General features: G+C 44.9%; 1 protein-coding gene across 1 annotated transcript in view; it reads left to right on the top strand.

Annotated features, from left to right (window-relative positions):
• The window catches only part of CTNND2 (catenin delta 2), a 307,472-nt gene that overhangs the window by 136,268 nt on the left and 153,246 nt on the right, over positions 1-17,958 (top strand). The window contains exon 4 of the mRNA XM_015405710.1: positions 3,960-4,092. Within this exon, the coding sequence (XP_015261196.1) occupies positions 3,960-4,092 (133 nt within the window). The remainder of the gene's footprint in view (positions 1-3,959; positions 4,093-17,958) is intronic.

Genomic DNA, 17,958 nt, shown 5'->3' with positions numbered 1-17,958 from the left:
ACAGTCCTTGTTTTTTATCGCTTTAAAAGAGTTAGTAAAACTTTTCCCTCCTGAGGGAACCAGAAAGTCAGCAGGGTTAACACATTTAACAAATTTACAAAGCTACTTAGTAATGTAGTTAGAACTCATTAAAAATAACAGTTTTTAGGGAACATCTGCTTTTGAAACATCTGTCACATATGGAGATTAAATTAGAATTATCTGCTTTTATGTGTTCAGTATATAGTTTGTAAATTCATCTCATACTTGTACCCAGATGGAAATGCATCTGTCCTTTTCCCAGCCAAAAGAAGAGTGCCTGCCTGCATAACCTTCTGCACTTTGTGCTTTTTATTTATTTATATCTCACCCTGCTTCTCTGCCCAGAATTGAATCCCTACCTGTTTCATTGAAAAATTGCTTTGAACTAACCAATGTTTTATTGCAACTTGAGCCCGTGTTTATATTTCCTGGGTAGGTTCACAACAACATACCTATCCTTAGGAGAGCTAGAATAGGGCAGAGGTTAGGGCGGGATGTGGGAGTCCTGCGCAAAGCTTTCATCATCGGTTTGTGGCAATGCCACGTTTCCTCTTCAGCTATTGTGAATTTGAGGTCTCCATAACTGATCTGCCTTTTTAGTTATTCTGAGGCTGATGGTACTTAATTGCCTCTGTTTGAGAGGTGCAGATTATCCCCATGCAGTGGGAACTGCAGGTTCTCTCGTAATGTTAACTAATATTTCAACTAATATCGAAACTCAAAAGTGGTCTTCTATTAGCATTACAGTTTCATGGATCAAACAAAGAACACAGAGTAGGGAGGACAATTGTAAAATACTTCCACTGATCGCGAGGCGAATTTGTTCCCTCGGCCTTAAAGGTATTTAATGCTAAGGTTCTAAACCAATTCCTGTATGGTGTGGAAATTTGGATCCAGTCCACTTTTGAAAAAATGGATTCAATCCAGTATGACTTTTACTGAAGCTTATTTACTAGATATGTCTTGGGCATAGCACTGAGAGCGGAACTCGGCGAACTATCGATGGGAGCTAGGGGGTCTGGATTAAAGCATTTCTCTTTAAAGCAAAGGTTTTAAAATCTGAGGGAGGATCTACTCTACTTGGGCTTATCCAGGCAGATACACATTACAGCCAGTGGGATCAACTATTGGAAAAGAAAATGAAATGCCTAGGAATTAAGAATACAGAAACTAAAGACATTATAAGACAAATTTTAAAATGTGTAAGAAAGTTGGATGTTACAAGTACATCTGTTGGGGAATTGCCCTCCTGATGAAACTGCCAAAATATTTTTTATCAATTTACAGTCCCAAGACTAAAAAGAGCTTTTACGTTCTTCCCTTGGCAGTTTTGGACAGCAAATATAATAAAGTTTAATGCTTTAAAATCAAAACCACTGAACATATGATTATGGAGTGCCCCGTAGGCGACGAGTTGAGGGCTAATTTAGTCACCCCTTTGCTTAAAGAGCCCAGGCGTCATAGCTACTGTCGGATCCAGATGATTGTGTCACTTTCTCAGTGGCAAAATTCATAGGCATAATAATAATCAAATATAAGAGAAATAATACTGAGTAAGGTCTTTTAAAATATTTTTGGTTCTAATTTCTGCTTAACATGATAGCCGTATCAGCAGTACTAGCTGGATGGATGGATGGATAAGAGCATTACAGTTTAGTACAGAAACAGTGAAATGAGGAGGAGGAGATTGGATTTATACCCCGCCCTTCACTCAGAGTCTCAGAGCAGCTTACAAACTCCTTTCCCTTCCCCTCCCCACAACAGACACCCTGTGAGGTAGGTGGGGCTGAGAGAGCTCTGACAGGAACTGCTCTTTCAAGGACAGTTCTTGACAGAACTATGGCTTGCCCAAGGTCATCCAGCATCTGCAATGGGAATCAAACCCGGTTCTCCCAGATTAGATTCTGTGCACTTAACCACTACACCAAGCTGGCTCTCTGCTGCATTAACGCTGATTATTTGGAACCTATAAACCTGCAATAAATTTCATCTCTGGCAAGGCTGTATCAATACGCTTATCAACCTGTCTCAGTCTCTATAGTTTAACCAGTTAATCTTCTCTTATGTCTGAGACTGTGCATCTTGCAGACTCAATCATTTTTGGGGATTGAACTTATATAACTTTAGTGGTTGTAGATTTTCTGGGCTGTATGTGTCACTGACAGAGAGTCCTCCATCTTTCTGTGTTACATCTCTGAGGATGCCAGTCACAGCTAGTGGCGAAACGTCAGGTCCTACCATGCCAGGAGGACCACGGCCACGCAGCCCAGAAAAATCTACAACAGCTAATGAACTCTGGCCATGAAAGCCTTCGACAACACATAGCTTTATTGGTGGGAACTGCTGAACTCACACAGCACAAGAAGGCCCAGATTCAAAGAAGACTGTACCAGTTGCCGTCTGTCTGTAGTGTGACCATTTTCCTTGGTTTAGTGCTGTTCCTTGATGTTGGTTCAGTCCTCACTGAGTCTTGGTGGGCCTATTCTGTCTCCTTCTCAGATGTACTTCCTGGTCTCCGGCTGTGAGTTGTTCCTTGTCTCGGTTCCTTCTCCTTTAATTTCACAATAATACCAAAAAAATTGGAGGGACCTCTGTCTACAGAATTTGGAAATAACTTGCCTGGGGCCAACACACCTAAGGGACCGCCTCTCCCCATATACGCCTCAGAGAGCATTATGCTCTGAGAGTCAACCTCTCCCGGCGATCCCTGGCCCAAAGGACGCCCGCCTGGCCTCGACCAGGGCCGGGGGCTTTTTCCACCCTGGCTCCCCCGCCTGGTGGAACAGGCTCCCTACTGAGACCAGCCCCCCCCGCATAGGGATCTCATGCAATCCCGCAGGTCCTGCAAGACGGAGCTCTTCCGCCGGGCCTTTGGCTGAGGCAGTGGGCGTCCACACTCCCCCCCCCCGAGGCTGCTGTCTCCCACCCACTGATAACCGGCCCTGAGCCCATTTGCGGGATGGGCAGGATATAAATGCAATAAATAAATAACACAAAGACTATCTAAACAAAAACAAGTAAGATATCTGGTGTTCGTGTGTATTGATACTTTAAAAGAGAAATGATAGCAGGGCAATGGCTGGGATGGAGGGACATTGCAAAATGTCCTCCTCAAGAAACATAAAGTGAAGAGTAATGAGTGTTCTAATGAGGTATGAACATTCCGGTTGAAAACTCTGAAATGGACGTCCTTCGGAACAGAACATAGGATAAGTCACATGCATAGTCCATTCAGGTATCTATAATGTGAAAAATAGTTAGCAGTAGTTTTCATATCAACAAATGACCTTATGGAGACCACCATTGCTCTGGTCCAACCGTATTCAAATAAAGTGTTATGCATGCGTGTACACACCTAGTAGCAGACTCCAGGCTAGACTAGGGAGACTCTAGGCTAGACTAGGGAGATCCGGCATCTCCCGGTTGGGCACAGACACCTCTTTGTTGCAGCAGTCCCAGAGCATGTCCAGTTTTGCTTCATTTCCTCTCAGGCCGCTTAGTTCAAAATGCCACCACCACCCCGACACCCCCAAGTCTGCTATTTGAGAGGGGCTCTATTCCCCACCACCACCACCACCCTGTAAGAAAGCATGTGTGTGCATATTGGCTCTGTGTGTGCGCATTTTTCTTTTCTTTTTTTACTTCATCATGATCAGGGCTTCCTATAGTGCGTTTGATTTCTGTTATTTTAGAATAATGGAGCAGAAACGAAAATCCAGGCAAAGTCTGTACTGGCGAAGCATATTTAAAATTCTGGGCAGTGTTGTTTCCATGTGTTAATTCTGGCAGTGACACTGGTAGAAATCCCTTCCCCGTCCCCCCAAATAGATTTCCTGTTGTCTTGGAACATAAACCAATGGCACTTCATCCACACTAGGCGCTACTGTCACCTTTTTTAGGATAACTGCTGAATCTTTCTCTCATTTCTTTGTGCACAGAGAGTTTGGATGGAGAGATCCAGAACTTCCAGAGGTTATACAGATGTTACAGCATCAGTTCCCCTCAGTGCAGTCCAACGCTGCTGCCTACTTACAGCATCTCTGTTTTGGAGACAATAAAATAAAAGCTGAGGTAAGATAACAATAGCGGCGGCATTAAGAAGAGCGATCACGTGTGTGTGTGTGTGTGTGTGTGTGTGTGGTACACAGCCTCCTGTGGTTGTGCTTCCTACTTGGAATCCCCCTCTTGTCGAGGCTGAGGTTGCTTTAAGGGCTCGCAATCTAACATTTCAGCAGTCTGATGACTGGATCCCACTTTCCCATTGATGGCTAAAGGAAGAGGGAGTCCTCACTGACCACCAGGATGCTGGAGCTCCTGGACAGAAGCCATGGGGGGGTGGGGTCTGCAGTCAGAGGGGGGGGAATTGGAGAAGAGCAAAAAAGGTGTCTGGATCCATGTCTACCATTCTCATCCAGGTACTGAGGCTAGAGGAGTAAAGAGGGTGTGTGAATTTTTCAGACCTTTTCGCAATCATAGCCAAGCATCATATTTCAGCTTTCTTAACCATTTTGATACCACCTCCCATGCTCAGACTTCTTGATAGAGACATAAATGAACAGGTAGGTTATATATAGGAGTAAAATAATAATATATAAACATATTTAAAAACCCTGTGTATTGTTTCTTTATTTGTCACAAATTAGCGTACCTCCTGGGTGTGAACCTGTTCCTTTCATCGGGGGCAGGAGAGGTGATCTTTCTTATAATTCTACTGTAAATTACATCACTAACTAGAACAGTAACTCAGATTTATCACTACTTCACTATAATCTTTAGCTTTCCTGTTCAGAAGCTGGATCATTCCCTGAAGGATACGATTGAAGCAGCACCGGAGCACCTTCGTGCTTGTCTCATTTCATTCAGAAATAGTGGCTTAGAGGTCCTTTATTGCTTGCTTGTTCCCTGGAGATGTCTAAAATCATTTCAGTTCCTAAGTAATGAGCCACTCGTGTCTGTCCCAGTGAACTCCGAAGATTGCCATCACAGCAGTTGTTAGGGGTGTCCTGTCCACAGAACAGCATTCCATACAGAATATTTCTCTGTGGAGGATGGTTGGCAAAGGGCAGAATCATATGTAGGCATATGACATTCGGCTATATCTGAGCTGCAAAAATAGCCAGAAATTACCTTATTGGTATCAGGATTATCCAGGAAAGCTAGATAGGCGCAGTTAAACAGTGTTTAAAGAGACTGCATTCTGGGTGAAGCTGCAGCTTCAGGAACACATGTAAAGAAGAAGAAGAAGAGAAGAAGAAGAGATTGGATTTATACTGTGACACCTATAAATGCCTTTGGCTCCATTATAGGCTATGGTCCCCATAGGCTGTAATGGGGAATTGATCTGGGGGTATCCAGGGGATTGGGGGGGCTATTTTTTTTTTTTAGGCAGAGCTGCTGGTGCATCTCCTCAAAAGACCACACAAGTTTCAAAAACGATTGGACCAGGGCATCTAGTCTATGGACCCCGAAAGAAGGCGCCTCCACCCTCCATTGTTTTCAATAGGGGAGAAAAAAATCAGCAAAAGAGCAAGTACTAGAGAGTCTCTGCAGTAGAAACTGGAGGGGGCACTAGGTTTTGCTTGGCTTGCAAAATGCCCCTCACCTTCAGTTTCCACTGCAGAGACTCTCTAGTTTGACATCAGTCCTTGCCTTTTTTTTTTGCTGTTCCCCTCATTGAAGAAGACTCTGGAGAAGACTCTTGAGAGTTCCTTGGATTGCAAGGAAATCAAATCAGTCAATCCTAAAAGAAATCAACCCTGACTGATCCCTGGAAGGCCAGATACTGAAGCTGAAGCTCAAATACTTTGGCCACCCAATGAGAAGGGAGCCCTCACTGGAGAAGAAGACCCTGATAATCGGAAAGATTGAAGGCAGAAGAAGAGGGGGACGGCAAAGGATGAGATGGTCAGACAGTGTTATCGATACAACGAACATGAAATTGAGCAAACTCCAGCGGAAGACTGGAGTGCCAGGTGTGATGTGGTCCATGGGGTCACAAAGAGTCAGACTCAACTGCGACTGAACAAAAACCACAATTGAAAGAAATGGAGAATGGGGGCACTTCCTTTGGGGACCATAGAATTGGACCCCCTTGTCCAATCTTTTTGAAACTTGGGGAGGTTTTTTGGGGAGAGGCATCAGAAGCTTTGCTGAAAATTTGGTGCCCTACCTCAAAAATACCCCCCCAAGACCCCTGGTTAACCTCAGATAGATTCCTCATTGACTATAATGGTCCCATGGGGTACAATGGAGCTGGGGGGAAATGGGATTCCTGGGGGGGGGAAACCAAATCCAAATACCATATCAGTATTAGAATTCAGATTTTTGGGGGAGTCCCAAATTTTGGGGGGTCCGATATACCTGAACCCAAAAATTCATTTTTAATTTTTTTTGTGTGCACCACTAGTAGGCATACAGCCTTTATCTATGAGCCACAGAGGTCTGCAACTGTTGATTCCTCTTACGTCCGTGATTGGCATAACTTAGGCTGGATTTCTTATTTCTGTTCCCCACCAATGCTGTCCCCATCCTATCATTTTCTGTCTAGTCTTTCATTAAAACAATCGATTTATCTGTTGATGTTTCCTGGGAAAGCACCCAGGGCTGCCCAGAGCCACCACGGCCCCTGAGCAAGGATTCCATTGGGGCCTCCCTTGGATAACTCTGTTGTAAACCACGTGTCTAATTTTCCTTTAGCTCCTTCCAAAACGTTACCTCAACATTTTTAAACTCCTCATTTAGTGATTCAAGCGGGGTCCACTTTGAAAGCGGAGGCATCCACTTCACCTGGTTCCCCTCCCCACCCCCCATATTTTTAATGCTGTCCGTCTTGGGCCTATTGTGTTCTCAATCTCTTTTTTTAAACCTTTGTGTAGATATTCCAAATCTGCCTGCTCCTCCATTTATACAATCTTTCCATCGGACCCATTTATCCTTACTTTTACCATCCAACTCCAACAACATTTTAATTTGAAAGGCTTCATAGTGTCCTTCCAATTGTGGCATACCCCAACCTAAATGTTCCTTTGATTAATATATCACTTTCCTTGGTATTCTAGCTTGTTTCTTTCCAAAACCCCAATTTTTAATACCTTATCCCACATTGCTAACTGTTTCTTAGATACCCATTCTGGAAGTACCTGAAACAACTACATCAATTTAGGTATTATAAACATTTTAAGTGCCCTAATCTTCCCTAGTATACTCAAATATTTATTATTCCATTGATTTGATATTTTTTTTGGGGTATCTTCCTCCATATTATTTTATAATTTATGCCCATCAAATTATTGAGCTCCATGACACCTCTAGCACCAGACCGGCATGGCCGAGTAATTAATCTTTCCTTTTGTTTCTGTATAAAGTAAATATTGTTCCTGATTAAAGAAAGAGGTAATGTGGTGTAGTGGACAGAGGGTTAAATGTGGGGATGGAGCATTTGATGTGGGGAGACGGGTTCACATCACCACTCAGCACTGAAACTTACTGGAGAAGGGGGAGAAGAAGAAGAAGAAGAAGAAGAAGAAGAAGAAGATGATGATGATGATGATGATGAGGATGATGATGGGATTTATACCCCGCCCTTCACTCGGAGTCTCAGAGCGGCTTACAAACTCCTTTCCCTTCCCCTCCCCACAACAGACACCCAGTGAGGCGGGTGGGGCTGAGAGAGCTCTTGGCAGAAAAAGCTCGTTTTCATGGACAGCTGTGCCAGAGTTTCTGAGTGACCCAAGGTCACATCAGCAGGTGCAAGTGGAGGAGTGGGGAATCAAACCCGGTTCTCCCAGATTAGAGTCCGTGCACTTAACCACTACACCAAACTGGCTCTAATGCAGTTACATATGCATTAAAGGTAAAGGTAAAGGTTCCCTTGCTCGAAAGCCAGTCGAATCCGACTCTAGGGTTGCGGTGCTCATTTCCGTTTCCAAGCGGAAGAGCCAGCGCCGTCCGAAGACGTTTCCGTGGTCATGTGGCCGGCATGACTAAACACCAAGGCGCACGGAACGCTGTTACCTTCCCACCGAAGTGGTCCCTATTTATCTACTTGCAATTTCTTGCTTTCGAACTGCTAGGTTGGCAGGAGCTGGAGCTAGAGACGGGAGCTCACTCCGTCATGTGGCAACCCGGGTCTCAAACTGCTGAACTACCGATCTTCCACAGCCACCACAGCTCCTACATATGCATTACCAGCTGGAATTCTGTGTAGGACAGGTAGAGCCCCAATGGAATAAGGAGGAGAGTATGTGTGTCCAAGAAGGGGAAGTCAGACAAAGCTACACAGCTGAAAGAGTGGGCTTCTCTCTCAACAGCTCCTTTACGTTCTGTGGCACAGAACAGAACCGCTTCCACGCGGAGCACAGCTGAGAGGTGACCTCTGTGCCAGACCCTGGTCCTGTGGAGCCCTCCAGGACACACAGGCCCTTTCCCTTGGCCCCTTCCTCTTGCCCATCATTTTGCTGGCTTTTGTATATAATGTATATAAGTTTTGTTTTATTTCTTTATGTCATGTGCAAATGTATTTTTGGTAGACAGTATCGGTTTCTCGCATGGCCTGCTAAGCCTGTTGATGGTGCTTGCTGTGAAAAGAGAAGAGCTAAATTGTAAGTAAGAAGAGGGAGACCTTTCAGCAGCCGCTGACAACTGGCAGAATTGGTGCAGTAGGATTACAGGTTGCTGGAGAAAGGAGTTTGCCGCATGGCAGAAAGCCTCTTAAACTAACAAGGGTGAGCTTGTTTGAGCCTGTCCTGCCCTAACCATCAGAGAACACAAGGTGATGGAGAAACAAAGTATTTTAGAAAACTTAACCGAGAGCTTTTAGGAAAAGTGGCTCCTGTTAAACACAAGCTTCATTCCTCTCAGGGCCAATCCCTTGTGGTTGTAAAGGCATCTCACTCTTTTGTACAAGGTCATCTTACGAAAGGTATTGAAGTGTTCAGTTTCGCATGCCAGCATCGTTTTGTTCTGATGGAAAATGGCAGCTCGCCCTCTGCACAGTGATTCAACAGGTCACCCGAGGTTCTGGCCCTGGTGGCTTTCCCCTGCGTGCTGGGAAATCAATCTCACCCCTGAAAGCTGCAGTGCCATTGACTGGTGTAGGGATGCGGGAGAAGGGGGCAGGTGAATAGTGAATTTATCCTCAGAATTCTCCGCCTGCCTGAACAAACATTTATCTTGGTGAGAGTTTTATTTTCCTCTGCTTTCTGTCTGCATCTTTGGCCATTCTTTTAGAATTGCAATAACAATTAAAAAGATTGGAAGGATTGTTCCATGTACTCTGCATGCATCCAGCTGTTCTCCCCCCCCCCCGCTGGGATTGAAAGTGGGGCACATCATTCTCCCCGTTCCATTTTCTCACAGCCACAACCCTGTGAAGTAGGCAAGGCTGAGAGTGGGTGACTGGCCCAAGGTCATCCAGAGAGCTTCAGTAGTAGTAGTAGTAGTAGTAGTAGTAGTAGTAGTAGTAGAAGAAGAAGGGGGAGGAGGAATTCTAACCTCAGCCACCCAGAATCCTAGTCTGAGATGATTCTACCATGATTCTGCCATGTCAAGCTACTGTCGCAAGGCAGCACAACATGGCCCAGCAAGTGAAACACAACCCACCACCAATGTATTCAGATCTGTCAGGTGCTTGATACACACACACCAGTCACCAGCTCGTACCTGCAAGAACACAGCACAAACAGAAGGCTTATCGATTCAGGTGGGTAACCATGTTGATCTAAAGCAAAAAAACCCACCAAAGTTTGAGTCCAGTGGGGGCACCTTTAAGACCAACAAGGTTTTATCCTGGGTATAAGCTTTTGTGTGCATGCACACTTCTTCAGATATGTTGAAACAGACTTTGCCACTCTCCCGGTCTTTGGCGCTTCAACGATGGCTGCGTCTCTTGGCTCCTCCGAGAGGCGGGTGCCATGAATCGGGGATTAGGAGGGAGCGTGACTGTGCACGCTCCCCCATAGGCAATGGGCTCCTAGCCAGGGGGCTTTGGAGAGCCCTACCTCTGGCCGTCAGTCGGTACAGGGGGGCTACTCTCTGCCCTGAAGTTCCTGCCCTGATTCCCAGAATTGGATTAGAGGTGACCACCGGATCAAGCGTTTGGAGGTTTAGTGATTTCTCTGCCTGGCGTGATCCCAGGGGCTGTCTTAGGACCTGGTGGATCGATTTAAGGACTGATGAGTGAGCTTTTTTGTTGAAACGAGACACCAAAGCCTAGATTTGAAGTCCCCCTACTAAATAAGCGGAGGGGGGAAGGGGACGCCCTATCTCCCGATGTTTTAAGCGATTGCGAAAGCATGTTTGGAGGGACTGATCAAATTGTAGCGATGGACTGTAGCAGAAAGTTTTTCTGAAAGAAAGCTGAGCGTTTAAACTGACCTTAGAGACTTTGGCATTCTTTCTCGGCGAATGTAAACATTCCCAAAAGATGGCGACGAGAGGTGAGGAGGGAGGCGGGACCAATGCTCTCTTCAGGAAGGAGAAGAGTGGAAAGCTAGGTCATGTGACCTGACCATAGACTCTGTCTTTAAAATGAATTGTCGGCCCTCTGGTGGCTAAAATGGAGCAGCGACCTGGATCTGTACTAAAAGCGGCTATATTTTTAAAGGGACAGTACTTGGTGCGCACTTTGATCATAGAGACTTATGAATGGTTGGAGACTCTAAAGTTTAGTTCAGTTGTGGTTGGACTGGCAAATGGATCAAAAAGCGGGGGGGGTTGAGTAAAGGGCTCGCTACCCTAACTTCATAAGATCGGTTTGCTAAGAGAAAGGTTGGATTCTTCAATGATTGTGTTCTTAATGCAACAAAAGGAGGGTCTCTTGATTTAAGACGTCTAAGGCAGCGAAGATGTCCCTGGAAAAAGGAACTTGGTTTATATAATGAATGGACAGATCCGGACTTATAAAAGCTAAAAGCTAATTGGAGAAAGAAGAAGAAAAAGAAGATACAGCTAAGACGGAAGAAGATAAATTGTTGAAGTGTTCTTACTGAAGGAACATTGGTTTTAAAGATTTTGCCTATGGGGGGGGAGCAAAGCGTAAAAGGAGATGCCAATTTTTCTTAAGGGCTGTGTCCATGTGTGTTTTAGTTTTGGAATTACTTTCTGCCTAGTCTGATAAGCTGGTTTTGTCAACAGAAGTGATGATTGGCGGGCACTCTTCATGTTCGAAAGTATATGAACAATAACTATAAGAATAACTATGTTTTAAGCATTGTAAAACCTCCACACTTGGGTTTTTAGTTAGATTCTCTTTACTTTCTCCTTTAGATGTAGATTTTTCCCTTCCCAATTTCTGTTGTAGTTTTATAGAAAAGCAATTTTTTTAAAAAAAACCTTTGGGGGGTCAAAAAAAGAGAAAAGAAACAGACTTTGCCAACCTTTACATATAGGTGGGGGGGGGGTTAGTGTCCAGGAAGGGCTACTTAGAGTCAAGATGCAGAAGTCACTGAGCAATAAGCATGGCTAAGATTGGATAGAATCAGTTGGTAAAAACAGTGAATAGAAGCAAATTAGCATACCAATAATTAAAGAGTTAACAAACAGATGTGAGTGATTTAGCGTGTGTAGTGAGATAAGAACCCAATATCTTTGTTAAGCCTTGGAGCTCCATTGTCCCGAGTGTTGTGATAACTTGTAATTCAGCAATCTCCACGTCTAGTCTGTTTCTGAAATTCCTTTGCTATAAAACAGCTCCTTTGAGGGTCCCCCACTGAGTGTCTTTAGAGGTTAAAATGTTCTCCTACATGTTTCTCAGTTTTATGGTTCTTGAGGTCAGATTTATGTCCATTTATCCTTTGGTGTAGAGTTAGACCTGTTTGCCCTGTGCAGTGAACTGAAGGGCATTGTTGGCAATACAATGTTAGAAGTTGAGCAAGCGAATGAGCCTGAGATGGCGTAGTTGATGTTGTTAGGTCCAGTGATTGTGTTGTCTGAATGTCTGTGGCAGCAAAGTTGGCATCTGGGTTTATTGCAAGCTCTGGTCCCAGTAGTGTCCATGTTCAAATTAGATGTTGCATTATTGTGGGGGAAGAGTGGTTTGAGATGGGGGGGCTGATGTGAGCAAGGAAAGGTCCCCCCCCCCAGTACTTGTGAAAGAGACCGGTCATTATCCAGTCGGGGTTGTAAGTCAGTCACAGAACGTGGGCTGAACTGTTTTAAGCTGTCTGTGACCACGAGTGGTGTCCTGTGATTGCCTCTTTTGGGTCTGTGTTGCAACAGATTTTCTCTGGGGACTGTTCTGGCTTTGTTTGGTGTCATGGTTAAGAGCAGTAGACTCTAATCTGGAGAACCAGGTTTGATTCCCCACTCCTCCACATGCAACTGCTGGGTATCTTTGGGTCAGTCAAAGTTCTCTCAGAGCTGTTCTCTCAAGAGCAGTTTCTGTCAAGAGCTCTCTCAGTCCCGCCAACCTCACAGGGTGCCTGTTGTGGGGGGAGGAAGGGAAGGAGATTGTAAGCCACTCTGAGACTCCGAGTGAAGGGTGGGTTATAAACCCAATCTCTTCTTAATCTGTCTCTTAGCAGGTGGATAGTTTAGTTCCAAAAAGAGGCTAGAGTCTCTGTACGATTGGAACAGATGCAACTGTAGCACAGAACCAAGCTGTATGCAATGGATTGTGTGGTATGCTTAGGATAGTAGCTGGGGGCATGTAGATCTGTTTGTTGGTCACTAGGTTTCTGGTATAAGGTGGTCTATGTGTCCATTGTGTATTTTTTACAGTACTGTCCGTAAAATGTATTTAATGCATAGCTCAGTTCATTGCCAGGTTGATGCTGAGTGAAAGTAATTGAATGCCTGGTGGAATATGTCCAGGGCTTCTTAACCATGTGTCCAGACAATAAAGATGTCATCAGTATATTGCCGGTATAAGATTTTTAATTAAAAAATCAGATTTAAAAAAATATATAAATTGTATTTTAATAGACTGTTTTTTTGAGAAAAAATGTATCTAAAGATAGTTTTCTGTTTAAGATACATTATAGTCCAAAGGTTATTTGTCATGAAATATGGACTTAATTATGTAGCATAATGTATATTCCTACAATGTGGTGGTGGTGGTGGGGGGTTTATGGTAAATGAATTTCATTAATCCATTCTCAATGCCATTCTCTCCCAGAGGTTTCTGTAAGATTATTTTGGGCAGTTTTTCTGTCTAGACAATATTATCACAGATGCTGGGTTTTGCAGTTCTCAAAACTATGAATTCATGTCTGCAGAGATCACATGCTTCTTCTTCACAGCAAAAATGTTATAAAATAAACATACAGTGAAGAGACCTCAGTCCTGTTGGTCCACTGCAAATCAACGCACACAGAATCAGTTCCTTATCTCTTAAATGCTAAGTTAGGAACTAATTAGGCACTTAGGCCATATACCTGTAAACTGCCCAGAGACCCTCAGGTAAAGGGCGGTATACAAATCGAAGATATAAATAAATAAATAAATAAGTTTCAAGGAGTTCAATGAATATGAGATTGTTTGGGGTGGAACAGGTCTAGATAAGAAGGAGGTGTTAAGAGCCAAGTGTGGGGAAGGGAGGGGCAAGTAGTGCAAATAAAAGTGAAACCTCTTGAGCAGAATACTTCAGAAATCTTGAGCTATTTGGGAATGTATCCTCATGGATGTTAAGGCAAATACAAGGATACATATGTTAGATGTTATTTTTTTATTTAAATAAAACTTTTTAAATGGTTATTGTTTATTATTATTTTTCTCCTTCCAATAAAGTACAGCAGAAAAGTTGTCAAAATATGAATGATTAAACCGGAGATAGTTCACCTTGCAATGATTTCATAATTATCTGTCTCAAGTGGTAGATAACCAACCAAGATTTCCTGATATAATAGAGGCCGCTTCCGCCCTGTCACTTCTGTCCCTCTTTTGTCCCTGTTGCTTTGGGTCTCCTCCCCCCCCTCCTTTTCCACATGTGCTTTGCTCACTCTGGGACTACTAGAGAGACGGAAACACATGGGAGGGGGGACCTGAAGCAACAGGGACAAACAAGTGACAAAAATGACAATTCGGAAGTGGACTAAAACTAACCTGAAAAGTTATACTAAAATGAAACCTTCATCTGAGCTGTAAATATTAAGGCCAGCAAGAATGTGCCTTTGTGTATAAAACTATGATTTAAATCTTGTCTTACTGCACCCTGTTAGGAACTGTTGCTCCAAGTCGGCCATAACGATATTAGCATACTGTGGGTTCATTCGGATGCCCATGACTGTACCATTGGTCTGAAGTCACAAGTTGTCATAGAGTTGCCAACCCCTCTCCCCCCCCCCCGGTGGGAGCAGGGGATTGTCTGATTTGGGATCCCCACTCCCGCTCCGTAAGAATCAGCCAGCGGGGGACAAAATGACAGCAATGTTGTGATGCTCTAGCACGTCTCTATGGATTGCAGAGTCAGTTTTACAATAGGGGGGATAGTTCATCTGCCTCCTCCTCCTCCCCCTCAAAAACCTTGGCCAAGTCCCGGTAACCAGGCGGGATCAGATTTAACTCTTCCCACGCTAGGCACGCATGCTGGGCCATGGGGTGAGGCTCTTCCCCCAGTCAGCATTCCAGAGATGCTCCTTGGATCAGGGGTCTAGGAATGTTAGAGTCTCCATACTCCACTGGATGTACGGATTGTGGACCTGAGGCCACGGGCTCCCAAGACCCTTCAAGAACTTTGCAGAGGGATTCACCACAAAAATGCACAGGTTCCAACGAGAGCCCCCCCTCCTGGTAGGCGGATGGTGCAGTACTGTCAGGCCTCCCCCCTCCCCCCTCATCCATCTGGGTAAGCACTATCGGCTCCTGTAATTTATGCACTTTGGCCCCCAAGCCCATGACTATGGCAGGGCTGATTAAGTCCTGGGTGCACACTGAATCAATTAGGGCTCTGACCCTGATATGCGGCCCCCTCCGGATTGATTATGGTAACAGTCAGATAGAAGAGGGGGGAGGAAGGTCTCACCGAGTCTTGCATCGGAGACTTTTGGACCTGCTGGCTGGTGCCCTTCACAGCAGGTCCCGGCCTTTTCCCGCCGCCTGAGGCACACTGCTGTCACCGGAGGAGGTGCCCTCCGCTTCGTCTCTCACTGCTGCTTGCAGAGCCTTGGGCAGCTCGGGGCATCTGCTTAGGGTCTCGGGCCTCTTCTCCTTGACTTCTTCCTTGCATGTCTTTTCAGGGCTCTTACTTCCTGTGCAGTTTGTGGCAAAATGCCCCAGCGCCCTGCATCTCAGGCACAATCCCAGGTGCATTTGTTGGTCTCAGTCACCCCCAGCTGCTGGACCCCTTCCGCGCTGGGTCTTCGAGCCCCTGGGCACCTTACCCAGCATCTTGTGTTGATACAGGTGCACCAAATTGCACCTGTTCTCTGCCTCACAGGCCACCTGGATCCAGCCACTGAGGGTCAGTGGGTTGTCTTGGGCCAGTGACTTCACCAAAATCATAGTGTCCAGCCCGGCCCAGTAGAACTCAATGAGGACCTCTTTGGTCCATCCCTGTAGCTTGGCCGCGTAGGTATTGAACTCATCCGAGTACTCTTGCACCGACTGGCCCCCTTGTCTCAGACCCCTGAGGTGGGTCCGCACCTTCTCCAACACCAGAGGGTTTCGCACTGGCACCATAGTGCTTTCATGAAGGCATCTACGTTACGCAGTTCGGGGTCCTCAATGTTGTATAGGCCCACAAACCAGTCAGCCACCCAATCTCGCAGCCCGCAACCCTACGTAGTCCACATGGTGCTCATCGAAAGCAAAGGTGTGCCCCCGCTCCCTCAGGAACTTTCACACCTGCAGCATGAAGATGTCCAGCCAGTTTAGACCCATGCGCACCACCACGACCTCCCCCTGAGGGATGCAGAGATTAATAGTCTGTGCCTCTTGTACTGACAGTAGCTACCTTCCAGTCCTCAGGAATGGAGGCAGATTTTAATGAAAGATTACATATTTTTTGTCAGGAGATCCACAAGTTCACATTTGAGTTCTTTCAGAACACTCGGATGTATGCCATCCGGGCCTGGTGATTTATCCGTTTTTTAGTTGTCTATCTGTCAGATAAACCTGGTGGCGGGTAGGTGGGTTTGGCTTGATGGATCTTGGGGGGGGGCAGTATGTCAGAATCGGACCCTTATTGAGCCACAGGGTCAGTCTAGATAAGCTCTGGTGTTCTATTGTAACAGGGCTTGCTGTAACTGTGACTTGTTAATGTACATAGCTATGCTGTATTATTGCTACTGCATCTGTCTTTCTCCAGCTTGAGTTCCCATAACAGCAACTGCTGGCAATGTCTCTATTTGTTCCTACGGTTCCTCTTTTTAAAATTTTATTTATGTTTGGATTTATATCCCGCCCTACCCCGAAGGCTCAGAGCGGCTGACAAGGGCACTGTGTGCCAAGGTTATAACAATAAAACACATAATATAAAACAATAATTTACAAAAAAATATAGTAACAAATTTACAATACAAATTTAACCAAGATGGGTAGATCTTAACCTCCATAATAACTTCCTGAGATCTTGTCATCCTCTGACACCATCTTCTGACATCCTGGAAGGGGATCAGAGACATGTCTGAGTGGACTGGTAGATTAGAGGCACTTGTTAACACTGTCAAGAATTCCTCCTATACCTGAGGCCAGGGAGTGTGAGCTTTTCTGTAGTCAAATGATAAACATTCTCACTGTAGTAACTGACCTGTAGTAACCTATCTGTGCACTATGTAACCATAACGTATGAATGTGGGCGGGAACAGAGTTCTTGTAATTTACTGCTTTGCAATTAATGTTAGTTCTGTTAAGGAATTTCATCCATACTGCGAACCTTTCTGACTTCCAGAATACAGCCTTTTAATGGACTTATCTGCGTCTGAGAGTTTACTGCCGTGGCTGACACTATCAGTTGTAGGACCTCCTCTCTCATCACCTCAATCTGACTCAGGTCTTTCAGCACCCCTCCCGAAATCAGCGGTTCTGGAGTGGGCAAGCACTTCTCATCTTCCACAGTGAAGACAGAGGCAAAAAATGCATTTAGCGTCTCAGCCATTCCCTATCATCCTTCAGTACTCCTTTTACCCCTTGGTCACCCAAGGGCCCCACTGCCTCCCTGGCTGGTTTCCTGCTTCTAAAGTATTTGAAGAAAGTTTTATTGTTGGTCTTTATGTTTTTTTGCTATATGTTCCTCCTATTCCCTTTTTGCCTCCCTGATCACAGACTTGCATTTTATTTGCCACAGCCTGTGTTCCCTTTTATCAACCTCACTGAGACTAGCTTTCCACCACTTAAAGGAATCCTTTTTACCTTTTACAGCTTCCATTACTTTGTTTGTTAACCATGCAGGCTTTTTTCTATACCTATTAGTGCCTTTTCTAACAGTTTCTTCCTCACATGTCCCCTCATATCAGAGAAGTTACCCCTTTTAAAGTTAAAAGTGGTTGTGTTGGTCTTTCTGGGCAACTCCCTATTTATACAAATATTGAACTCAGTAACATTATGGTCACTGTTCCCAAATAGTGCAATCACTTTTACATCTCTCACCAGGTCTTGGGCATTACTTAGGACCAAATCCAGGATTACCTCTCCCCTGGTAGGTCCTGCGACCATCTGTTCCATAGCACAGTCATTGAGAGTGTCTACAAACTCAATCTCTTTTTCCTAGGGGGGGTCAACAATGGGAGGGCTTCTAATGTCCTGGCCCCACTGGTGGACCTCCTGATGGCACCTGGTATTTCTGGCCACTGTGTGGCACAGAGTGTTGGACTGGATGGGCCTTTGGCCTGATCCAACATTGGTGTCTCTTATGTTCTTATATTTCCTGACTTGAACACATATTGACCTAATCAATGTGTGGGTAATTAAAATCACCTGTTACGACATAGTTATTTCGTCTAGCCGCTATCTTTAATTCATTCATCATTTTATAATCCTCCTCTATCTTTTGATCTGGTGGGC

This window comes from Gekko japonicus, unplaced genomic scaffold, assembly GCF_001447785.1.
Source record: "Gekko japonicus isolate JY-2015 unplaced genomic scaffold, Gekko_japonicus_V1.1 scaffold1340, whole genome shotgun sequence".
Classification (NCBI taxonomy): domain Eukaryota; kingdom Metazoa; phylum Chordata; class Lepidosauria; order Squamata; family Gekkonidae; genus Gekko; species Gekko japonicus.
Note: the sequence above shows the minus strand (reverse complement) of the source record. Positions and strands in the feature narration are given on the sequence as shown.